The sequence below is a fragment of the Clinocottus analis genome, unplaced genomic scaffold (assembly GCF_023055335.1).
Source record: "Clinocottus analis isolate CAN_PGR_092001 unplaced genomic scaffold, fCliAna1.0.p SCAF_4, whole genome shotgun sequence".
Taxonomy (NCBI): Eukaryota; Metazoa; Chordata; class Actinopteri; order Perciformes; family Cottidae; genus Clinocottus; species Clinocottus analis.
Genome location: NW_027176153.1, coordinates 21,670,439 through 21,695,593, shown reverse-complemented (window position 1 = coordinate 21,695,593; position 25,155 = coordinate 21,670,439). Strand labels below are relative to the sequence as shown.

The 25,155-nt window shown below is 39.8% G+C and overlaps 2 protein-coding genes across 3 annotated transcripts; both read right to left on the bottom strand.

Annotated features, from left to right (window-relative positions):
- Positions 1 to 1,239: 1,239 nt before the first annotated feature.
- slc13a3 (solute carrier family 13 member 3) lies at positions 1,240 to 11,148 on the bottom strand. Of its 2 annotated transcripts, XM_068597533.1 has the most exons (13): positions 11,070 to 11,148; positions 10,154 to 10,367; positions 9,484 to 9,665; positions 8,644 to 8,713; positions 7,929 to 8,108; positions 7,714 to 7,839; positions 7,393 to 7,485; positions 7,181 to 7,285; positions 6,940 to 7,037; positions 4,956 to 5,068; positions 4,631 to 4,792; positions 2,268 to 2,405; positions 1,240 to 2,193 (listed from the first exon to the last, which is right to left on the bottom strand). In XM_068597533.1, the coding sequence occupies exons 2-13, from the start codon at positions 10,339 to 10,341 to the stop codon at positions 2,014 to 2,016; spliced, it is 1,635 nt and encodes a 544-aa protein (XP_068453634.1). In that variant the 5' UTR covers positions 10,342 to 10,367; positions 11,070 to 11,148; the 3' UTR covers positions 1,240 to 2,013. The 2 variants fall into 2 exon arrangements, with proteins under 2 accessions (XP_068453634.1, XP_068453633.1); XM_068597532.1 differs by lacking the exon at positions 11,070 to 11,148 and having other exon boundaries at positions 10,154 to 10,404.
- Positions 11,149 to 15,544: 4,396 nt separating this feature from the next.
- Positions 15,545 to 18,532, bottom strand: LOC137801093 (uncharacterized). The gene is made up of 5 exons (XM_068598503.1): positions 18,459 to 18,532; positions 18,195 to 18,323; positions 17,852 to 18,068; positions 16,829 to 16,980; positions 15,545 to 15,698 (listed from the first exon to the last, which is right to left on the bottom strand). The coding sequence occupies exons 1-5, from the start codon at positions 18,483 to 18,485 to the stop codon at positions 15,645 to 15,647; spliced, it is 579 nt and encodes a 192-aa protein (XP_068454604.1). The 5' UTR covers positions 18,486 to 18,532; the 3' UTR covers positions 15,545 to 15,644.
- Between the last annotated feature and the right edge of the window lie 6,623 nt (positions 18,533 to 25,155).

Genomic DNA, 25,155 nt, shown 5'->3' with positions numbered 1-25,155 from the left:
GAGACAGTTATTTATGTGTTTAATTGCTGCTGAACTTATTCATTTTACAATACCTTTGATCTAGCTCTTATATGACAATTATTTCATCTTTTTGCCCAACACTGTTTATTTTTATTTTTTTTACAATTTCACGTTTGCATCGAGTAATCTTATGAAAGGCAAACCGCTTCCTTTATTCTTTATTACAAGTGTGTTCAGCTCAGTGCAAAGCTGTACACCTACATAAGTGAAGGCAGAGAGACTTAATTAGAGCCGGTGCTTTCTCTCCTCAGCACAAACAAAGACAAACACGTTTGAGCTACTGATATATGCATTAAGAGGGACGCGGTCAGCGGTAGGGCCGGCTCAGGGAAGAGGATGCCCCTGCCTTGCATAGTCCCGTGGGAAATCTTAATTTGGGAATGGGACACAAGCTAAGGCTTGATCAGCCTTTAGCTGGCCGCCTTTGATGAGGGCGTTTATTGATTAAAGGCCGAAACACCCACTGATTCAAAGGCACACTACTGAGTGTGTCCCAAAATTGACACCTTAACTTAGAGTAAGAAATAAACCTCCCGTGCCTCTCTGTCAACATCACGGCAAATCTCATGTGAGTGCACACCATCTCTTGGCACAATGGACAGTTTCAACATCTCGCCCTGTGTTTTATGATTTTGTCACAAACTAAATATTAACATATTTCTAATCTGTCTCTGGATCTAGATTTAGGTATAAATCACTTTTGGTTCAGAACAAAGGTTGTGTTGAGAGTTGGGAACATCCTGTCCTGGTCTCTGGCTTTTGGGAGAGTGTTTTGTACAAATTAACCAGCCTTGCTCAAGTTAAACATTGTTGTTGGTTATGGCACCAGACAAACACTGTAAGGAATTTACAACTGTGCGTTTCCTTCGGCTCTCTTTGAGTGCACAGAGGTGAACGTGTGTTAAAATATGCACGAAACCTGCAACAGTACAGCCATAAATAATCAAAACCTGAGGATTGAGGGTTGCATTTTGTATTAAAACTAAAGCAGAATTAAGCTGCAAATACATTGACCACATGCAACTAAAGTATGAAATGATGTGAATGTATTATACGTGAACTCATGTTTAAACAATTGTACTTGTGCAAGACGTTTAATACAATATTGAATTGCTGTCTATCATCTTGCATACACATATTTAGTATTGTAGGTATTTAGTTATGTTAAGTTGATAATCTCATAACAGTTAATGCCACTAGTCTGCGCTATTCAGGCGGCTAGAGGTGAGCGGGTCAAATAAAGAGAGAAGAAGGAGGGAGAAGGAAGGAGGGAGTCCCAGAACGTGTTTGATTTATTCCTGATCTCACATCCACGTCACATTATTTTATTAATTTTCTCTCTTCATCAAAATACAATCAATTTATTTGTAACAGCAGTTATATAAATGCAAATCACTTTGTAACAAAAGTCATTATTCTGGATTTATTCTCTATGTAGAAAGGTTTTTGAAAATATGTTGCATGTGCTATGGTTTTAAACATGTGCCATATAATACATAAAGAAGTAACATGATCAAGGAGTCTAACCAAAAGTCCAAATAGTATAGTAATAATATGTTCATATCAAATATGTATTTAAAAATAATTATTCACAGAGGTATCTCTTATTCTTCCAGCAGAGGTGAGCCTAAAGCATCAATGCAAACACCACCCTCTGCAGTCTGACTGGTGTGTTAAATATACAGTATAACGCTTCAGAGCTCCGGCTGTCGCTGTTGTTGAGGTTAAATGTCTCCCCTCCAGTTTTAGGAAGGAAGAGAGAATATTGTTGCTCGTTTTGATCTGCACCACTTCACTACAACTTAACACTTGTAGTGCGGCCAAAAAATATCAGTTCTCAGCAGGAAATCCTGACACTTGAGTGTCACAAACGTATTAAATGCATCATAGCAGGTAACAGCTGAAGCTTCCAGACGTCTACAGACATACTTTTGTTCCTGTTTAGTGTTAAATCTTTGTACAATCTTCTGATCTCACTCTTAGGGTGTGTGATCAGAGCGTAGCATTGAGTGAGTGAACAGGTGCTAGGTGCATAGCAGTAAGCGCAGACTTGTTGATGGGGTAAGCCCATTCTGGATACGTGTTCAAGTCAAACATGGCGACGCCCCACGTGTTCATGGCCAGAGACACGGAGAGGATGCCCAGGATGTTCATCACAATGCCAGTTTTCACCTGAGAAAACAGGAGCAGAAAACATGAAGGCAGGTGATGAAAGGCATGTTAAGTGTCTGATGCAATGCTCTTACCATGTCTTTGACCATGAGATGTCCTGATGCAAAGGCAATGGAGTTGGGTGGTGTGGACACTGGCAGCATGAATGCATAGGAACATCCTATTGTTGCAGGTATCATGAAGTACAGAGGGTTCACTGAGACGTGAATCGCCTGCAGAGACAAAGAGCAGATGTTTAGGGTTGGATGTAAATTATTTAATTCCTTCGAGGGCGCCATTATTGTAAACTTATTTCACATGGAAAAGCACTGTTTTACACCCATAAAGATTTATATTCAAAACAAGATCTAAAGGTGTCCAAAATAACCAATTGTGTCGGCCTCAGCTGAAAAGAAATTGACTCACACAACGATTCTTCTATTTGATGTAAAATGCTGAGGCCGTAAAGCCTTGAAGCCTTGTGGGTGACATGAAATAGGACTAGCAGTCTAATGCCGCCCAAGCGACTCTGTAGGCCACCGGAAATCTAGGTAATTACTTTGGTCATTAGACTTTATCCTCTATGGGCCATAAATGCCAACATGTATTGGCAATCCATTTAATAGCTGCTCAGGAATTTCAGTCTGTACCTAAAGCCACATTGCCAGCTTTTATAAAAAAAAACATTTTAATCTAAGATGAGAGCTAAATGAGGGAATTAATGTTCACGTCACCAAAAATTCTCACTCACCTCAAGCGCTATGCAGGTATTTTGGGTTAAATTTGTGTTGAGGTATCTGTGGTGGCGTGGGCGTTGTTGTGGTGCGTTCACACCAAAACATTTGCGAATATTCGCAACACTTTTTCGCCTGATTTTACTCGCTCGACTTGTTCGCGTTATTCGCGCCGCGTGGCAAAAAATTAGCTTTTTCGCACCCGTTCGTGTCCGTGCATTGACTTTACATTTAATGTAATCTACTTGCGCAATTATTCCGCAACTCTTTGGTGTGAACACGGACTGATGGTGCGTTCACACCAAAACACTTCCGAATATTCGCAACACTTTTCGCCTGATTTTACTCGCTCGACTTTAGGTGGTTAATTTGCTTTTTCGCAACAATTTGCGGCAGAAAGGGGGCGCAGCGACATTACCCCAAGTTACCAGCACATAGCCTCCCTAGCTAACCTAAACTGACCCAGTCACGTTTCTGTAAAACAGTTTTCATTTCTGCTATCGACCATGGAAAATTAACAAATATTTCTGTGTTATACTTGTTTTGAAAATAGAATACCAAAAATAAAAAAATCAAACGCGTTTGTGTTTGGGTTCATAATATTATTTATAATATTCAAGCAAGTAGATTACATGTAAAGTCAATGCAGAGACGCGAATGGTTGCGAAAAAGCAAATTTTTTGCCAGGCGGTGCAAATGATGCGAAAAAGCATTGCGAATATTCGCCTAGAGAAATTCGACCAACGCTGAGTTGCGAAAGCCAATCAGCGCTGAGAGGCTCCGCCCATCGTCACCGCCGTCCTGCCGTAGCAGAATTCAACATGGCTGCCGGTCCGCCTGAAGTAGCACTGGAAGCGGCTTTATTCAGACACTCGTCCTGGAGGAGTCGGAGCTGTGTGCGGCTACGGATAATATTATTAATTCAGACACGAAGGCGTTTGATGTTCTGACATCTGTGGTATTTCCACAACTAGCATAACGCAGAAATAGTTGTTAATGTCCCATGGTCGATACCGGAAATTAAAAAAAAATGTTTTACAGGAACGTGACCGGGTCAGTTTAGGTTAGCTAGTGCTGGTAACTTGGGGTAACGTAGCCGCGCCCCCTTTTTGCCGCGAATGGTTGCGAAAAAGCGAATTCACCACATAAAGTTGAGCGAGTAAAATCAGGCGAAAAAGCGTTGGCAATATTCACAAGTGTTTTGATGTAAACGCACCATTACGGTATCCATCTCTGATAGGTTTGACTCCCACACAGTACAATGGAGGGGAATTGTATTTTGTTTACAGTACTGACCAGTATCTCCTAAACTCAGTGTCCCTGGAACTTCGAATAATAAGTTAGTAATATATCAACGTTCAAACAAAACCCTGGGTGTTTATGTTCCAATACATCATTCATATATCTAATAACTCTTTTCCGCTGGAAAGTACAAAATCCTCCGAATAATGATTACTGACTATAGTAGTTAATGGCCAACAGGCTACAGCCATAAAAAACGTATATTGTTAGAGTTAAACAACTCTACTAATCCTTTGACAAACATAAAGAACGAGGTCAGCAACAAACCCTGTTCCCTGTCAAGTTCATGAGTTTCCACTGCTGGTCTTGTAAATGAGTCTGATAGTTCATCTACCTGACTGTCGTCTTAATCATCAACAGAAACGCACAGCTTTAAAGAGTCTAACACAAACACACAATATGTCTCTTCAGTTTTATCTTACCAGTTCAGCAATGACGGGTAAGAATATGATAATTGTGGCGGTGTTGCTGGCGAACTCGGTGAAGCAGGCCAGGAAAGCAGTGATCAACATCACAGCTGCGGGAGGAGGGACCTCGGCCAAAGGCTGGAGGTGGCCCCCAATCCATGTGGCGAGTCCAGACTCCTGCCAAATGCCACAGGATCGAGGTCAAAGATCAAATCTCAACATAATAAAGCAAAGTGGAGAACAGAACCAAACAGGACAGAGCAGCGCAGAGCAAACAGGAGAGAGGAGACATGCTTTTCTCTCATGTTCAGTCGGAATGTGATTGTAACAACATGCTCACCTCGCAAGCTTTCGCCATAGCGAAGCCGCCGCCGAGCAACAAAATGATGTTCCAGGGAACAGAGTCCTGAGCTTTCTTCCACGATAAGAGAGGCACATAAGGAGTATTTGATGCTGAGGAAAAATACAGAGGGAAACAATCAATGAAGATTTTGATGTTATTTCTAATTTAAAAAAACCATATATATTTGTAAAAAAAAATGACATTATAAAATAGAAATAACTTTTAATGTATTTTCTTTAAAATTATATAATATTTATAACTTTGTGATTCTGTTTAGGCTTAGAAGGCCCTGACGGCCCGCCAGTGATATTTATACCTATGTTTTCTCACACCGTTGGTGTTGGTGCTGATTCAATATGATATATTGAGTATTTGGGAGGAAAAATCTGCATGTTACTTACTGTACATACTGTACAACATTCAACATAATAGCAGAAATACAACAAACAAATCTAAAAGGTTTGATGTCCCTATAAGGTACCTTTCATAACTAAATATCATTTTTACATTTTGTACAGTGCAGTAAAGTGCAATCAGCACCTTAAAATAAAAAAATAAGTTTTATTTAATGTTTTATACATTGCTGATGATTTGATTTTCTTTCTGTACTGTATTTAATGCGTTTTTGTTCTTTTGTTTTGGTGAGATAAGGAAAGACGTTCCAAACTGGTTGGAAATGAAGTTGCATTCTTGACCTACATTGAGACAAACGAGCCCCACGATTTGCTGTTTTCTTTTCACTTGCATCCAGCAGTTTATTTGACCAGCTGAGCATAACACATACACAATCACACGCAAGCGCACACACACACACGCACGTGGCTTCAGCGCACACGGAACAGATGGGTACAAACTGTACTCGCACACACACACTTGCACATACGCACAAACAAAACCCCCAAAGTGTGACAACATAGTTCTGAGAGATTATTCTAATCACAGAAACAGAGAAACTACAGTTTCAGCTCCAGACGGCAAATGTACTCAGACTCTCTAATCTACATTATTAACATTCCTCGACATATTTTGAGTATTTTCAATAGTTGTTCTGCAGACACAGAGTGATTGTCTTTGAATCTTTCACAAATATTTGTTTATCAATATTAACTTCTGACTCTCCACAAGCCACTAACTAGCTGCTTCCATTTGTTATCTCATTCATTCATAAATGATTATCTGACTTTGTTCCTTTTTACAGCACTTTTTGTTTGGAAAAAATCTAATTAAATATGTTTATTTGGCCGAAATTAAATTACATTATTACTTACACTGCATATATATACATATATATATGTACATATATATATATATATGTACATATATATGTATATATATATATACATATATATGTAAACATATATGTATATATATATGTGTATACACATATGTATGTATATATATATATATATATATATACACATATATATATATATATATGTATATATACACATATATATATATATATACACATATATATATATACACACACATATATATATATATACACACATATATATATATATACACATATATATATATATATACACACATATATATATATACACACACACACATATATATATATATATATGTATATGTATATGTATATGTATATATATGTATATATATGTATATGTATATATATGTATATATATATATATATATGTATATGTATATGTATATGTATGTATATGTATATATATATATGTATATGTATGTATATGTATGTATATGTATATATATATATGTATATGTATATATATATATGTATATGTATATGTATATATATATATATGTATATATGTATATGTATATATGTATATATATATATATATATATATGTATATATGTATATATATATGTATATATGTATATGTATATATATGTATATGTATATATATGTATATATATATATATATATGTATGTATGTTTATGTTGCTTAAGCATGAATAGAGGTGTTCATAGTAAATGTTTTCTGACCTTGAGGGTCAAACCACCAGCTCATAGAAGGTTTCTGCGACGGGAAGAAGAACAACATGGAGACAATGACCACGCCGGTTACTGCGTCTGAGACGTACCTGCAAGACAGCGAGGAGGGGATCACAATCAGAGATAGAAGATAATGAAGAAACGTCTTAACACATAGAAACGGCTCATTTCCAAACAAGGAATTAGATCACAATAAATGAGCAACTTTTTTTTATCGTGCACCTTTTCTTACCCTTTTTTAAAAAACACAGACCAGCCGGTGACAAATTTGGGATCTCTCGTGAACAGCAGAACGGCAAACAATATGAAAAAGAAAGAAATAGATCCCTCTGCAAAGCTGAAAGGGAAGGTGAAGTCAGAAAAATGTATCTGGCATAAAAACTCAAAGGATGCACACATTCGTCCTGTATGGCATGAGATTTGAAGACATACACACTATCTCACTTTATGGGCCCTAGTTTTCTGTAATCTTCCTCTATTAGAGCCTTCGCTCTGGCCTCGGCCTGGGCTCTCCGGTCGTGTTTCGCGAAGCACAATCTGCGTGAAATAAAATGTGACACATTACTGTAGTGGATATTTAGAAAGATAACTACACCATAGTAATTCTGACAATAAACAGCATTTTCTCTTCTACTTAAATATAACCATCGGGACATTTTCCTTTAATGTGTTGGCTAAAAAATGGAATATAAATCGAATATTTTTTTTCAATGATTTTATAAAGTTTCTGAATCTGCAATGTGCAAACGTCTGACATCTCGTTACCGTGAATTCAATCCCCCGTGGAGAAACGCGATCCAAATCCATCCCAAAAACAGGAAAAGAAGCATGAGCGGGAAAGCGAACGCAAACCAGGAGCCGAAGTTGATGAGGTCGCAGTCTGGAAAGTAGCTGTAAGACAAGGAACGTTTTGTCAAACTGCTACTTGTTTTTAATAAAGTTTTTAACTGTATACACGGCTGTGCAAAAGAAAAAGTTACCTTTTCAGCTGTCCAATCAGGATGAGGTTGGGGGCGGTGCCCGTCAGTGTGGCGGTGCCGCCGATACTCGCCGCATAAGGAATGCAGATCAAGAATCCTTTCCACACCTTCAGTTGATACGCCGCCTCAGATCGGATTTCTTCAGCCGTCCTCATGTCGCTCTGCTCTGTTTCATCCGTCCTTTTTTAAAGTTTAAGAGAAATAATGAATTAAAATGAACTGTGGACGAGCACTTGAACTCCACCAGAGTTTAACGTGACTCAGGAAATACTCATATTAGCTCATATTAGCTTTCTTGGTGAGAGTTAGATGAGAAGATTGACTCCACTCTCATGTCTTTATGGAAAACATGGAAATTGAAGCCAGCAGCGTGTTAGCTTAGCATAAAGGCTAGGGACAGGGGGGAAAAAGCAAGCCTTGCTCTAACCAAAACTAACAAAATCCCCAGGTTTTAGTTTTACTTAAGGTGTGAGACACTTTCTGGGATGATGCTCCTTTTGGAGAGAGCTGAGTTGTTTCTCTTTGTTTGCAGCTTTGATGCTTTGATAAAGACGTGAGAGTATGGATCTTCTCGCCTAACTCTTGGTATGGAAATACTTATCCATTTTTTCCCAAAATGTTGAACTACCGTTATAAAACATCATTCAAACATTATGAGGGTTGGTTGTTTGAGGATTTGTAGGATTGTGTTAAACGATTTTAGTGTTTTTCTCACCCGTCTATTGCCATCATTTGTTTCTCGGAGGGCACTGAGGGCAGTGAATGCAGCTTTACAGAAGGATGACCTGAAAGAAAAAGACACAGAGAGTTTTTGTCCTGTAGTATACACACAAGTCAAATATTCATCTTTATCTCTGTGTGAGGGAAAATGTTCTTTACTGTTCGTATTCATAACTTAAGTTCATCCTCCATCATCAATCACTTACCACTTGATTATTGACTAACTTTGTATTCCAGGACAAAACTGTACGAAGTTCACATCTTAGGTTATATATTAAAGAATCGTGAGGACAAAAAACAAAACAATCATCTTCTTTGTACAGTTTAGTAACCTCACCTTTTGGACATGTTGTAACAACATATTAAACTAGCATTATTACGTTTAATGATTTGGTTATTTACACATCCATCAGTTATGCAGCAGCATAATTTATTTGGAGTTCTGTTGGAGTTTCTGGCTAGTTCAAGTTCAAGTTTATTTTTTCAAGAGGGACAATGTACATTAATGAACACTTAAAATTAAAATGTAAATGCACCCAATTCCAGCCGCAGGGCTGATTTCCATTGCCTGTCCCCCTGCCAGAACTTGAACACAGTATTTTAAACAGTTGCTCTCTTTCAGCTCTGTTTTTGGTACTCCAGAGAAAAATATTGCACAATGGAGCAAAAAGATCAGCTGAAAGATAAAATGCTCAGCAGTACTACGGGGAACTCATCACTATACCTTCTACATTATAGTTCTACATCGTAGTTTCAGCCATCTTTAGAATAGTAATTAGATTAGATCCGCTCTAAGTAAACATGTCACATGTCAAGTAAGCGACATACAACGTACCATTTATTACATCACCCTCAATGTCCCCTGATGTGGTCTTGCACTTCTCTTTCAGGGTCTCTAGGTCTCCAAACAGACTCTCCAGGATGGCATTAGCAATAGGGAGCATCATGGCGGTGGTGGCGGTGTTGCTTAGCCACATGGACAGGAAGGACGAGGTCATCATCATTCCTAGTATGAGCCTATAGGAACGTAATTCAATCTCATATCAGTCACTTTAATCACGATCATGGCTGCTGATTTATTTAAAAAGGAGTACTTTTACATACAGGATAACAATATATGATATATTTCCATCAATAAATCCCACAAAAAGGCTAACACCAGCAACATGATAGTCTCTTTCACAACACTTTTGGACTTCACTGCCCAGTCTGTGGCCCCGACACATAAAGACTGAAGACATACATTCATATATCTTTTAAAACATACTTTGACTTCCTAAAACAGCTAGCCACTGCACTTTTTTTTTTATAGCAAACAGGGATGAATAGTGTATTATAACAAAAACACATGTTTCTTGGTGCAACTGTGTGGCTTACTAAAGTGTTTTAATATTTTTCAACAACAATTGAGCTCTGTGGCACAGAGGAATATCAGGATTTGTACCTACACGGTGTACTTGCTCAAAGACAAATGAACTGTCTATAGAATTTCATAATTTTCTCACCATGCTGGTTTTACTCCGACGATAGTGAGGACCTTCAGGGCGATTCTGCGATGCAGACCCCACTCCTCGATGGACGACGCCATCACAAGACCGCTGAGGAAGAGAAAATTGGTTTCGAGGAAGTACTGAGGGCAGACTCTTTTGGATGGAAGAATTCCCAGTGTTGGGAAGAGGCAGACCGGAAGCATCGCAGTGACGGCCAGAGGAAGGGCCTCTGTGCACCAAAACATAGCCATCAGCACCACCACATAAAGACATTTTCCCTCCTAAAAGATAAGCAACACGTGATTGTTAAAAGAAAAAAGAAAACAAATTAACTACACAATTGTGTTTCACAAGTGATGGATCACAGTACAGTGAGTACAAAAAAAATGCATAAACAATAGTACAGTGTATTGCGGGATTATTACTAATTACTACTTTAACGGCTGGTTTAACACATACAGATTATATATTTTTTTACAAATTTGTAAATTATAGTTCACTACATCTATTAGATAAAAACACACACACACATAATATGCTATGATATGTTATGATATGATATGTTAAGGCTGTGATATGAGACAGTATTTATTTGGTATACAAAGTAGCAAATCTAAAATTAGTTTGTCAGTGTTAGAACACAAACATATTGAAATAAAATAAAAACATAAACACATATGAATGTAATACTCTCTAGGTCATACAACTTGGAAAGGATCTGATCTGTATAATAGTCTAGCTAGTATGCTCATACTTTAAGTAGAATCTGCTGATAATACTGCATACTTTTACTTAAGTAGCTCAACAATACACATGCCGTCACTTTACGCTACTTCTGAGATTGTGGTACTTGTATTAAAGTGCAGGCTCTGAGTACTTCTTCCACCACTGAGCCCGTAGTGAATCCATTCAATCGCGTGAAATCTCTCACCTTCTCCGGCAGCGTGAAGAGCAGCGGTAGAAACAGGAGAGGAACGAGCAGCAGGATCAGCTGCTTGTGGATGCACCACAGCTTCTTGGACACGACGGATAGTTCCATCTCCCGAGTGAAGTGTTGCTCCGCTTGGAGGAGAAGGAGCAGCAGACTGTGCTGAGAGGAGCAAGGACGCACTTTGAAGCCTCTACTCCTGGTTCACAGAAGATTAACTACGCCTACTGGTCAGGTGCGTAGCCAATGTGTAGTCAAAAGACACACTCCCAAAAAAATAAAAAATAAATAAATACCAGACCCATTTAAAACTAGAAAACTCTGCTGTGTATTTCCAACTAAAACCAACAATAGTACATACTACTCCAATACAAAAAGCCGATGTCATGTGTCTGTGCAAGTTGCCTTTTTCCCACTGAGTATACAAATAGTCATAAAAAAGTGGTAATTGCCCCCCATTTACCTCATCTGCTCTGCCTTACTGCCTGTGATTTTATTGTAGGGTTGGATAATTTATGTAACCTATTGGGAAATGATGTCACCACTAAAGCCACTAGATGGCGCTGCACTTCGGAGAAAGTTAGCGGGAAGTGAAATCCTTGTTTTCGTGGGACTCACCTGGCCCTGTGGAGTTGTTTTGCGTGTGGGTAAATATATTTCTATACAAAACTATCGAAAATGTATATTAATATGAGTGTATAGAAGTCAGGAAATGTGTTGTTTGACGCTATATGCGTTGGTCAAGGGCGTAGGTTTGCATAGGGTCCATAGGGACTAGTCACAGCCAAAGTTTGGAAAAGACACAATTGTCCTCACCAATACGGAAAAATCATTTTTGCACAATGTATTTCAAGACGTATTCATATTATTATCTATACTATGCTCGTCGCCCAGAAGAGAGAAAAAAAAACAACATATTTCCACGTTTTTCAATGCGCCGTCGAGCCTCCGAGACAAGATGCAGTCATTTGATTGGCTGAAGTGGCGAATCAGAAACACGACGTGAGTCTGGATTTGCAGGAAGAGGTGTAGTGCAGGTTGTGGAAGCGGGGTCGGCAAAACCGCGGCTCTGACTTGACGCTTTGCCAAGTGGAAAATTTCTTCAAGGGAACTGTTTATTTTGTTTTATTTGTTTTACTAAAATGTGCGTCACATTCTATTATGTCAATGTCAAGCACCTTTCCCTGCATCTGGCTACTTGTGAGACAGTGAAGCGTCTCATGAGAAACAACATGAAACCAAATGTTTCATGTTGTTCATTTCAGAGTTAAATGGGTTATTATTTATTTTATCTTCTTTGCAGATGCTTCGGTGCGTAAAATGTAGCCTGCAGTAGATGAGGAAATATGTGTTTTTAGCCTCACTGAAAGAGAAAAATAAATTAGCAGTTGATCACTTGCAGCCCTTTCAGCCTGGTTAAGTTGAGTGAGGAGCCAGCAGTCAATGATGGTACAAAACAGGGAATACTATTTATTTCCACAGCTGATTGACAGACGAACAGGTACACACTAATGCACACACATGACTGAACACATGATCACCCCACAGGTTTACGCCTGGTTAAGGGACCTGTAAAATAATACGATGTTCCATTAGGTTTTTACTTTAGTACAGTGTTGTTTTTGTATTTTTGGTTAGTTGCTAACCATTGTCTGTACATGACACCACAGTTTTATATCAAATGATTTAATCTAATTCATGTTTAAGCTTCATAAATACAGTACTTGCACACATAGTAACTGTTTGTCTGAAATGGAATGAAATTTACATTGAAAAGTTGTCAGTTATTTTTAACAATACATTTGAAAGGATAAAAACTGAATAATAAAGAAAAAAATGCTCAGATTCATTCACATGTGAAAAGTTTCCATAAAAGAGACTCAAAAAGATGGAGAGAGCTCATCTCGCCAGCCTTTGGAGCTCGTTGCTCTTGTTTGATGTGTTAAGAAAGATAATGATGGCACAAAGTACATAAATTAAAGAAGGAAATTCTCCTTTCAACATTTTCATTTAAAACGCCTATGTACCAGTGACTGAAATGTATTTGAAATGTAAATGTATATAGTTGTTATGTGTCAATGTGTCAATGTGTTGTGACAATGAGAATATAGCAGTGCTTGCCAAAGGTTAAGTATTCTTCAAAGCTCTAAAGTGAGAGATTATTAACTTTCTTATCTTTGAGGTCATAACGCCACTTGTAATTTTTTTAAAGCTGAACACAAGATGGTTTTGATGCGCCCCACGGTACACAAAAAGAAGGAAAAAAAAGAATGATTGCTGGTGATAAGGTGTGTTAAAAGTGTTTAAAGTTTAACAAATGTAAAGCCTAATTATGTATATTACCAGTTCATGGTCATGGTCGCGACTTACCGGCAGGCTAGCTACCTCCACAAGTTGTCGCTTCTCACAAACTCGGTGTCAAATTTTTCAATTCACCTTTAATTTTCATAACACTGTCAAAAGTTATTTTCTGAAGAAACTTACGTGTGAGCTGTCGGTGCTGAGTCTTCAGGCCCGACTCGTTTAATGAGCCAGCTAGCATCTTAGCTAGCGTAACTTTAACTGTAAGTCTTTAGCTGAGGAGAGACAGAGTTGGGATGGATCTTCCAGTAAGGCATACTGGGTCACACACACACACACACACACACACACACACACACACACACACACACACACACACACACACACACACACACACACACGCTCAAGACATAGGGAAGAGGCAGAGCCGTGACGTTTAACCTTGAGAGTAACTCAATGTGTGCGAAAGTTAGAAACTGTTTGCCAATCAATTGTGTTGTTTTTTGTTGTTGCATGTTTGGTCTCAGTAAGCAAAATGTATTTGGTTTAATGTTTTGTTGTAACGTGCTTTTATTTTGAAGGAAAAAAATACGGTTAAACCGGAAGTCGTAGTGCGCCGTTTAACGGCTAAAATTAAGTTTGTAACGGTCAATTCGGAATGTTTAAAAAACTAATGAAGTTAGTTTTTGTAAGGAATAAAACAGATTTTAAAAAATCATCACTTAAAGTCCGAGACCATCTGTCAGAGGAGTACGCTACAAACCTGTTAACAATAGTACGTATAGTTGTTATTAAGAATGATAATCATAATAATAATAATAATAAAAACTTCTTTTTTTTTTTACTCAATTGCGTTACAAAATTGTGTTTTACAAGTCAGACACAAACAGAACAAATGATAGCATTCACTGCCAGATACACAGACATGTCTACATTACCAACAAAAACATGTTCTTTGCCATCGTGTATATTGTTTGAAGGCAGCTGAAGGAAGGCGCCATGTTTTATGTATTTAAGTTTGAAAAGGTTTATAGTTTCATACTTGTTGGTCCCTTTTCAACTTCAGTAGAGTAGATGTAAATGTAGCTTGGTCCTTGCCAAAGTAAAAATTGTTCACTTTTAACAATGTAAGCTATTGTATTGTTTCCGGGGCTTTTATTTTGGAAGGAGGAAAGTGGAAGTAAAGGTGCGGAGAAATGTTGGGGTTATAAATGAAGGGAACAAGAACGTTAATAAAGGAGTTGCCGGCCTGGCTTCACAAACAAGCATCGTTTCTTTATTTTCTTATAAATACACAGTTTAGGCGCCCCGACACCACGCTCGGTTACAACAATAAAAAAAACAACATTATTAATAAATTCACACATTAAAAAAAAAACCTTATATAAAGAGTCCAACCCACGTGCTTGCTCTGCTTTCATTAAGCATCATATTGCGGTCAATATTATTTAAACCTTGTTTATAGACAGTTACATTCTTGAGTGTGAATCAGATTCTGCTGCTGTGGTGGTGTCGTGGACGTGCCAGTAGGTGGTGATCTGGTCACACTTTTCTCTACTCCTGAACCTGCTGAGCTGCACTCCGTGTGATGCCTCTTTTATGATCTCAAATCAATATTTTTAAAAGCAGTGATCCATTTAATGCCTTTCCTGTATTTGTTTGACTCTGTAAACCAGGAGGAGACTCAGCGGTGCGCTCTTTCCCTCACTGTGATGAGTTGTGGGTTTTACTGCAGGTGTCCGCAGGTGAAAAAGCTGCTGGATTTTCTTTACAAGTCAATACAGACTGGAGCGCATGACTCAACATGAAGCACTTTCACTTCACTTATACGAGAACTGCACTCAGCTCCAGAAGGCTTCAACTGAAAGAGAGTCTCGATACGTGAAAGATAATGCAACACCCTACATGTAAAGGTGTTTGTGGTGACAATTCAGTGGTATTCTCTTTGAGCATTTGATGCATGACGGGAACTAAAAGCATTACATAAGTGGGTGAAAACCACGAGCTGGTTGATAGAGTTTATTAATACTAATGGCATGTATTATTTTACATTTCTATACAGAACAATTAAAAACATGAATAACATGCTGACCGTTGACCGTCATGTGACCCTATCAGAAGTTAATTTGAACCATTAGGATCACCTGGAGCAGGGGAAAAAAAAGTCATCTCTGAAAAACAAATTAAAGTACAATAAATAATGAATGGCAAAAATAAAATCACTTTCAACTGCTGACTTTGTTGATTTGTGCCTTTCTATAACTTCACAGGTCAGCTTCACCACTCGTGCCGCCGTCGTCTGGAGGACCTCGTACGAACAGCATGAACAACCTGAACGACCACAGAACAAAAAGGAGGAGACAAAACAGCACAAAACAAACCAATCAGTGAATTGTTTAACTGGAAAGAAGCCCACCCACTATGTATGCCAAACCAAATTCCTTAAGGTGGGTGAGCGCTGCTATTAGAGGAAATGGTGTCTCAGAGAAGGAGTCGGCTCGCCTACAAGCTGTCACAGACACAACCGAGCATCATCATGCAAAAGGTGTGATATGCTCACAGCGACAAACCCCTCTGCTCATCTACAGGACACACGGTTTCCACACCACATACAAACAAATACAAAAACTAAAAACTACACTTCAAGTGGAATCTTAAAAGGTTTTACAATAGCACATCTGATCATGTGGAATTCCTTTTTACGACCTTGACCACTTTATTATCTACTCTAATACACTCCAATCCAATCCCGTGCAACTGCTCAGCCAAAGATAATATTGCTCAGATTGTGTCGACACAAGTGTAAATTACAAGAGATCAGCAAGCCCTCCAAACTGAGTAACACATGCTATCGCTTGCCAATGTCCTCGAGAACGACACATGAAAGAGGATCTGACTCCCCATCGGCAGGACAGTGTTGTCTGACTGAAACTTTCAAAATCACGAAGGAAAACAAGTTCTGCTTCATGGCATGACAGTTTGGTTGGTTTGGTTAGGCCTGGTTTGCTTAGTATTGGTTTAGTTAGTATTGTTCGGTTAGGCTCAGGCACACTTACAACTTGGTCAAGTTTAATTCTCGATATGATACATGACTCTTGGAGAGTGTAAAGTTTTAAATTATTTGGTCAAATTGTGACAAAAACCTTCTCTTGCTGAACAAAAAGAGAGACACAGAAATCTGTGTTCTCGCCACTATTCTTTGTTTTTGCAAATGTCTGTGAACATTGCAAGACATCACGGTTTATTCTGCCTTAAATGTTTTGTGTTTTCAGGAGTTTGTGCTACACACTATGTCTTTAGAGCACATTGACTGGTACCAGCTCGTCCCCTAATCCACCTCCAGACCCCTTCAATCTTTTGTCTAATTCTCCCTCTTAATTGCACCTTCTCAATAATTTAGTTCATCTGAAGCACCTGTAACAAATCCCAACAATGCATGCAGATAAATAGAGTCAATTTACCCAAACGCTGATAAAAGATAGAATGATTTTGGCGAGGCCCACCGCCACGTAGCCAATGATGCTCCACATCACCGGCATGTCCTGTTTGTGGCACTGCAGGTCGGGCTGAGACGTGTTCACCACAGTTGTCACGTCAGTATCGTTTACACAATCTGCATTTAGACAAAGAAATCAGTCTGTACAATAGATATGCAGTGCAGACTTGTAGAAATCAACCACAGCAATGAGTCTTGTTTGTAATAGATGTCATCGATGATTCATTTCTTCAAAAATGTTGAACTGCAATTTCAAAAAATATCTACATTAACATTTTTTTAAACTGAAATAGGATTTGTTTCCTCTGAGGTCATATTGATTTATATTTAGTTTTACTAAATGGTACAATATTTATGGAGGGAAATACATAGTTGTCACAGTGGAAAGGAAAATATTGCGTGTTTGAGACGATTGAGACACTTAAAAGGGGGTTTCCTGCTTTTTGATGTGGTTCAACTGCCTGCGACTGTTTGCAGAGGTTAAAGGAAGCAAGGTTGGAGCATGAAAGTGGTGAATAAATACATTATAATAATAAAGTTCTCAATTGTTGGTGCATCTTCAAAAGCTCTGACCAAACACCTCCAACACACTCTTGACTTTTGACCACTAATATGCATGTAACCATCTACTCCCATTAATATTTTGGCAAAAAAATACTTTGCATCCTATATAGTAAATGGTTTAATTCCATTTTGGGTGTGTTTATTGGATTATAAATATAGGGATATGTGATACTAACAACAACTAAGTTATAGACTTCAAATACTCTCGCAATTTGCATACTGTACCCTGCAACTCAATCAAATATGAAATATCATAATAATAAAACATCACATCTGCTTTGAAGGTCTCGTCATTACATTAGAAATCCTAAATTTAGAGATTAGATATCCAAATACGGTCCAGATACAAGTATAGCTTAGTTCAGATGCTCACATTGAGTCATACATTCTGCCAACAATGGTGGAAATTAAAGTCAAAGCTTACCATGGACCTTTAGGTGGACTTTAAAGTCCAGATTTTGACCCCCTACTTTTGCGTAGATGTCACATTCGTAGGTGCCCGAGTCTTCAGGCGTCACACGGGGGATCAAGAGACTGTGCTTCTCTCCAAACCTGGGTTTGGGTGAACGGTCAAAGTTTTTGTACCACTTGGTCGTGTTATCTCTCTCCCTCTTGATGATGCCACGCTTTGTTTTGTGGAGCTGTAACAACCAAAAAAATCACCTGTTCACATCAGGTTAAATCAAAGTCAATGACACACTATCCACCTGGAATTAATTGCAGTTTAAATTGAGCAACACTTCTGAATGCATGCACTTTGTATATACCTTGTACCACGTCAGAGAGCTGAAGTTTATGCTGTCAATGTCAACAGCCGGGCACATCACCGGAAAGTCTTCATAGCAGTTTGCAAACACTTCTGTCTCACTCGGGGTCGTGTAATGCAGCAACAGTATCTGAGACAATTAACCCGCAAATGAGTGGACAACAGCACCAATAAACTGAATAATGTGTGTCTGTGAAGGAAATGATCCGTAACGTATGAATAAAATGTTTCAAGCTTGATGATACAAAAGTCAGATTTAACTCACCTGAATGAACAACACCTTACGGAACATGATCCTCACTTCACCCGTCACTTGAGCAAACTATCGGAGTGTTGTTTCTTTCTCGCTTCGTGTAAAACTGAAACACATATTTCCTGTGAAAGGGCTGCATTTGAGGTGAGGGGTTAGGGGAATTTCATTGTCTGAGAAAACATGAAAATATGCCACCAAGTGGTGCTTTACAGACGTGCATCATCACCGTATCACAGTAATGAATGTGTTACACTGGCTTCACGTTCCAGATCCTCGTCCACAATACAAAAATTGTCTGTGTTTGATTGCTCCATCACACAATAGGACAATATGTGGGACCCAATTTCATTTTTTATCAAAAGAAAAATGATACAATTCATTATTTTTGTCAAACTCCGACTCCTTGACCTTGGCTCATTTTCGGTAAAGAACATATAAATCAGAACACAATCTCAATGGCCACACACTGAACACCCCCCCTACACTTTTACACTACATACAGGATGTTTGGGAACTGGACCCGGGGCTCATAAGAGTGTGAAGAATTGTCCTCCCGTCTGGGCATGCTTATAGAGTATGTGTGTGTGTGTGTGTGAGAGAGAGAGTTTTGTTTTCATGCCGCACAAGGTTGTAACATTGTTGATGAATTCATGCAGCGACACCTGTCTGCTCTCGCATTCCCACACATTTTACCCTCCGTCTAGCAGGAACCAATCTGTATTTGCTCATACTCCCCTCCCAGCTGCACATTTATACACACAATGAATACATCTTTGCCCGTGTGGTTCCTTATCACAACTGATCAAGGTGACCCAAAGCTTCTCTCTGCTCAGAGGGCCTTGCAGCTCATGTTGGAAGAGAGAGAGAAGCTTTTGATGACAATGCACAGACTTCTCGATCTCTGTCAGATCGGCTTTTCTGCTGTTGCCGCTCGAGATCTAAACTCAACACTTTGCATTGTTCTAACAAAGCGATGGCACATTTTATTTGTTTTTTGTCCGATGGAGCAATCTGGTTTACCTGAAAGTGCAGTCTCTCCTTGAAGGGACAGAACATCTGACCTCGCCGTAGAAGTGATGTGGAAGTGCACTACTGTGTGTGCAGGTACACTCTGACATCCGTGTTGGATGTGTTTTCAGGTGCAATAAAGTGTAGCAGACACTTTTAACCCGAGTGTCATAAACAAACTGACAAACAATAAAAAAAACGTAGCGCAACAGAAGAGAGTAGAAATGTGTTTATTACGCAAGAGAGTGAGTAATGAGGAGTGAGTAAGAATACATTATAGAATAACATACGTGTTGTATGTGGGTCAGTAAGATGTTTTTCCACTGTCTCGAGGCTTACATAAATCACGCACACACACACACACACACACATGCACACACACTTAAGAGGCTGGCTCATCCTGTTGTTTTCATCACAGGGAACTCCCCATTGTCTCCCTTCAAGCATATTATTTGTGTGTGTCGCTCTTGTTGACAAAGGAGGTCGATATATGGTTATTAATAGCCGACCGGCTTTATGGAAAAGGGAAGAGTGAGGTCTTTGGATTCCACCATCTGCATTAAACAATGCCTCGTTCAGCAGCAGCTGGCACAGCGAGCGCGGGGATGTAGAAATTTACTGATGTTAACACAGAGCATCACTGGAAATGAGATTTTTTTTTTCAGCCGCTTCCTATTGGACACCGCGCGACCGCAGCTGTGAGCCGTTTTAGATTTATGAGAGGGAGTAATCTAAGCATCGCAAACGTGTAAATACAACGGCATGATACTCATCGCATTTTTTAAAACGTCTCTCACTTGGTCGGTCAGTGCAGCTGCATTAACACATCTTAATCAAGCACGGGGGAGTTGTACAGTCATAGGCCGACAAGTGTGTTAAAAGGAAAAAAAAGGTTTATAAAGGAAGTTCATCTGACTTATCAAAGTTGTGACTCTCTCAGGCCTAATTGTTGCTTTAAATGTGAGTAAGTGCATGCATGTATGCGTGTTCTCCGTGCTGTAGTTAAAGGGTGTTGCACGCCACGGTAAATCCCAGAGGTTGTTAGCACGCCCAGCTGTTGGCGAAGGTCTCCATGTTTCTGTCAGCGAGGTTGTTCGCTGCACACTTTGGAGCCTCTGATTGAGGAAATCCTCTGTTTGCTGAAATGAAACGTCCCAATGGTTCCGCCGTCCCTCCCACAGGTCCTGGACGTGGAGACTTTCCCATGAAGACGGAGCATGTTTACAGGGTTTTAACTGACATATAGCTCTTTGATGGACCTGAACACTACCCAATGTGTGAGGGGCCGGGGAGGCTGATCAAACTTTAACCTGAAGTCTAATCTAATCATTTTTTATTTGATGTATTCTATGAGATCTTTGTTGTATTTTTAAGATTTCATTTCATTCTCTGCTCAGGGAGACATTACTCTGCGATATCTTGACATAGCAAATAGTTGTTCGCTAATAAATGAATGCTATGAATATAGTAAACCTTTAAGGCAGACTGATGATCATAAATCATAAGATAATCATATTCAATGACACACACAATCTAGTCTCAAACATATACAATACAAATACAGTCAGATATGCTTGCAGAATGAATTAAAATGTGTTTTTTTCTCCTGTTTTATCTGGATAACACGTCGTTCTTGTACTACTGTACACAAGGCATACTGGTTGAAATGCTTCCTGACTTTGTGAGGCAGCAGAGCGTCATCACACTGCCTTTTCAATTGTTTGTTTAATAAGGAAACAAAAAAAAAAACACAACCTTTCAGTCTGTATTGCTGGATTCTCACCTCTGCCTCTGGGCTTTGGCAGGCTGCTGAGCGCTGGCGGTCGATTGTCCGAGCCCGCAGCAGAACTGAGCCGTGTTACGACAATCTGTATTGTTCCCTAATTTCTTCTCTGGGATTTCCTTTTACCAACTCCCCCCCCGTCCCCCCTCGTCCTCCCTTCACCCGCCCATCCTATTCCCCGCACAGCCCTCCATCCTCCTCCCTCTGTCTGAAGGCCTTGCCAAACTCTCTGGCACATGAAAACAATTGTTCTTGTAGGTTCGAGGAGACACTACCGCCTCCTTCCGACAGGCTTCCCCCCCCCCCCCCCCCCCCCGAGAGGCTCAGCCGACTGCCGGGCAGACAGACCAGTCCTCCCCCCCTCTTTCTTTCTTTCTTTCTTTTGGAAAAGCGGTCATGTTCAGTAAATCGGAAGCGAGGTATCAGTCCTGAGCCACAGAGTGAGTCAGAACCATTAATATCTTTGACATGCAGGTGGAGCAAGGGGCCGTCTCCCCCTCAGCCAGAGAGGGTTTGAAACATGCTGAAGCAAGACAGTGAGAGCAGGAGCTATTACAATATTACCATGTGCAGGTTTGTCTCTAACACGAGCTCCTTGGCAAAACTACAAGATGCTGACGGTATAAGCACCCGTCTGGGAATCAGGACTGCGCTCCCAGATGAGTTTGAAAAAAAAAGAAGCTTTACATCCTTTTCCGTTTCTGGATCATGTATTTGAGCTTTTTTTTTTTTCTTCGTCGAGGCAGAGAGGGAACCCGTTTGAACAGTCAGAGCAGTGATTTGTGGTTCATCTGTAGAGATGTGTTCATGGAGCCATTGCTCAATAGGAGTGTGTTGTAAACGCTTCCTCTGCCAGTTGTTCAAAGCAATATGTGTTAGTCAATCAACATGAACGGGCCGAGCTGGTACATTATGCCAGTTTATTCTACATTTATGCACAAATAACTCTCTCAAAAAGGTAAAAAGAACACTAAACAGTGAATCTGTGGCGCACAATAAAGCACTGAGCGTCTCAATGGGCGTCATAAAGAAAACACATTTTGCACCTCAATGCTGGTTAAAGTGAACTATATTGTACAATTATACTTTAAGGAACTTCATTGTCATTCTGCATCCAAAATCCTGAACATATATTTATTGCTGCTATTTTATCTGGTTTATTTCTTAACAGTAAATCCTCCTCCCCTCCTCCCCCAACACACACACACACACACACACACACACACACACACACACACAATGATGAGTAGAAATCCTCCTCTGACAATAGGTTGTTTGTGTTATTCTTTATTATTCTTTATTTACCCAAATAAATATGATATGGAGGAAAACTGTTATGATCCTATCACTTTTCTTTTTTACCACGCATGCAATAGTGAAAGAAGCATTCATATATTTTATTTAAATAAAAGTGACAAAGCAACAATTTCAAAAGAAATCACTTACAAGTAAACGTCTCATAATTATTTCCGCAATACACTTATGCAATTTGAAATGTATTGGAGTACAAGTATATTATAATACTTTGTTTTGTGACTAACATACTTCTCAGATCATGTAAATGTTGTAGATTGTCACTGCTTTGTTTTATAGTATAATACTGCCTCATATCATGTTACACATGTATAAAGTAACCGTCAGTGTCAAATACATGCAGTGCAGTGCAAGTACAAAATAGAAGTATTATAAAGTACAAATACTAGATGTACTTAATTACATTCATCACTGTTTCACATGTCCCAATTTGTTAATATCTGCATCTTTTAAACACAACAAATACATATGTTTGCACAACTAACAGTGCATTTGTGAAGTTTGTAGTTTTTAACCATCGGTTCATATTTACCATATTTTAGTTTGGGAAACAATAACACACTGGGTCAAAACAACCATCTGCTGCTGGGTTAAGTGATCCAGTATTGCACTGGCGCTGTATGTTTAACCCCGATATGTTCAGTCATCCATCCTTCTGACCTGCATGGAAGGAAACAAACATATTCTCTCTCTCTCTCTTCGGTGTCTGTGCTTCGTGTTTGGTTTAGGTTGCAAGAGTGAGTTCATGCTGGATCCTCCAATGACATGACGCAACACCGCCGAACAAGTTAATTCAAGAGAAGTGACAAGTGTTTTCTTCTTTTTTGTTTTCATTTCTCCCCCAAAACAAATCCAAAATCAAGGTCATTTCTCATCTCAGGTCATAAAACTGGCAGCGGGAGGAGGAACTGCCGTCTGGCTTCATTTCATCTTCGCTTAAAATTCTCCCTGCACAAAAAAAAATCCCTTCTGGGATTAAGAGACGCGAGCGTCCGAGGAAGAGGAACTATACTCACCAAAGCGAAGCAGTAAACCTTTGCGGCGGTCCCCCAGGTGGATCCTCGCCTGTCAGACATGTTAAACAGATCCACGCTGACCTATTTCCTCCCTCATCTCCTCCGATGGTCTCTGCCATCAATTTGTTACCTGTCATCTTGGGGAAGAAGAAAAAAAAAGAAAAAAAAGAAGTCTACTTCCGAATTGGGTTGAACACTCACTACATATCGGGCCGGCTCTCGCTGAAAAAAGCAAGAGCGTGGAGGCCGTACATCTGGGTCCCAGCACCGGATGAAGTCAGGACTGGCACTGACCCAAAGCCCCGCCGCACAGAGAGTTGCTCAGAGAGGTCGGCTGTGCGTTGTTTTCCCTTCCTGTGCCTCCGTGACGTCTTCCTGCCGGTGGGGAAGCCTCGGGGAGCCATTTGAGGAGGCCCCGGGGCCCCCAAAGCACGGAGGACTTAGCACAGCAAATTCCAATTAGCCTGACAGGGCAGGTGGGAGGGGAGGGGGGGAGACCCCCAGCATGCACCTTTACCACTTTAACTGCTTTTAAAACTCACTTTTCCATGCAGCCTCCTGTGTCACCGGGGAGCCTCCCCTCCGTCCTTTTCTTGAGGACCAGGAGTCTGATTCAAAGCGATGCCAGACAGGAACTCGGGGGTTCAGCCGTCTGTGAGTCTGCCTTTTCCAGACTGGAGAGGACAGAGAGAAGCCCGCGGAGACTTGGCTGCTTTTTGCTGTAGCAGCCGGTATCTCAGCAGTTATGAAATGTTTCCAATGCGAGAGTTTTAAAGTGTCTCTGCGCTGTATGGTGACCACGATGCGGACAAGCCATTGCAGAAAATACATAAGATAGTGCTCATCTGTCATGTTGATAGTGTGAGCAAGAGCCGGAGTGTAAACTTCAGACTGAATCTTCAGGCCTCCGCTGACACGTGAACTACACCCGCTCATGTAAAATCCCAGAAGGTTTATCTTCCGGATAAACGGAAGCATTATATCCGCATCATTTTTCCGTGATTACGCCACAGCAGGGTTTCACTCATTTGCTCCACCGTGACCTCTGACCTTTCACCCCGTCGCTCCCTGTCCGGCGGGCCCACAGCAAGTGATTTATCCCTCTGACATACCAACAGCTGTGTTGGGGGCTCCGAGCCGAGTGTGGGCTACTATTTGCCGTGACTAATCGATAACAGACTTAAAAAAAAAAAAACTAAGAAAAAACTCCAATCGTGAGATCTGGAGAAAAGAAATACACCCAGTCATTGACACCAGAAACCTTGAACCTTCGCTGCGGCTTCACACAACAACGGCTTGGCAACAATACTGGAAACATTGTAAAAGTGTGTGTAAGAGATATCTTTCTATAAACATATAAAACACATTTTATACCATTAAGTTAAAACAAAACAGATGACCCAAATGGAGCAGAATATATTAATTCAGCATTTAGATGTCAAACTAAAAAAGATTAAATGTTATTCATTTTGTCATTTATATAATTTGCAACATGGTTGAGCTTTTTGTTATATAATAAGAGAAAAACCTTTTGAATCCAGCTTCTGGTTCAATATCTAGAATCAGAGTCGTGACCACAATTTGACAT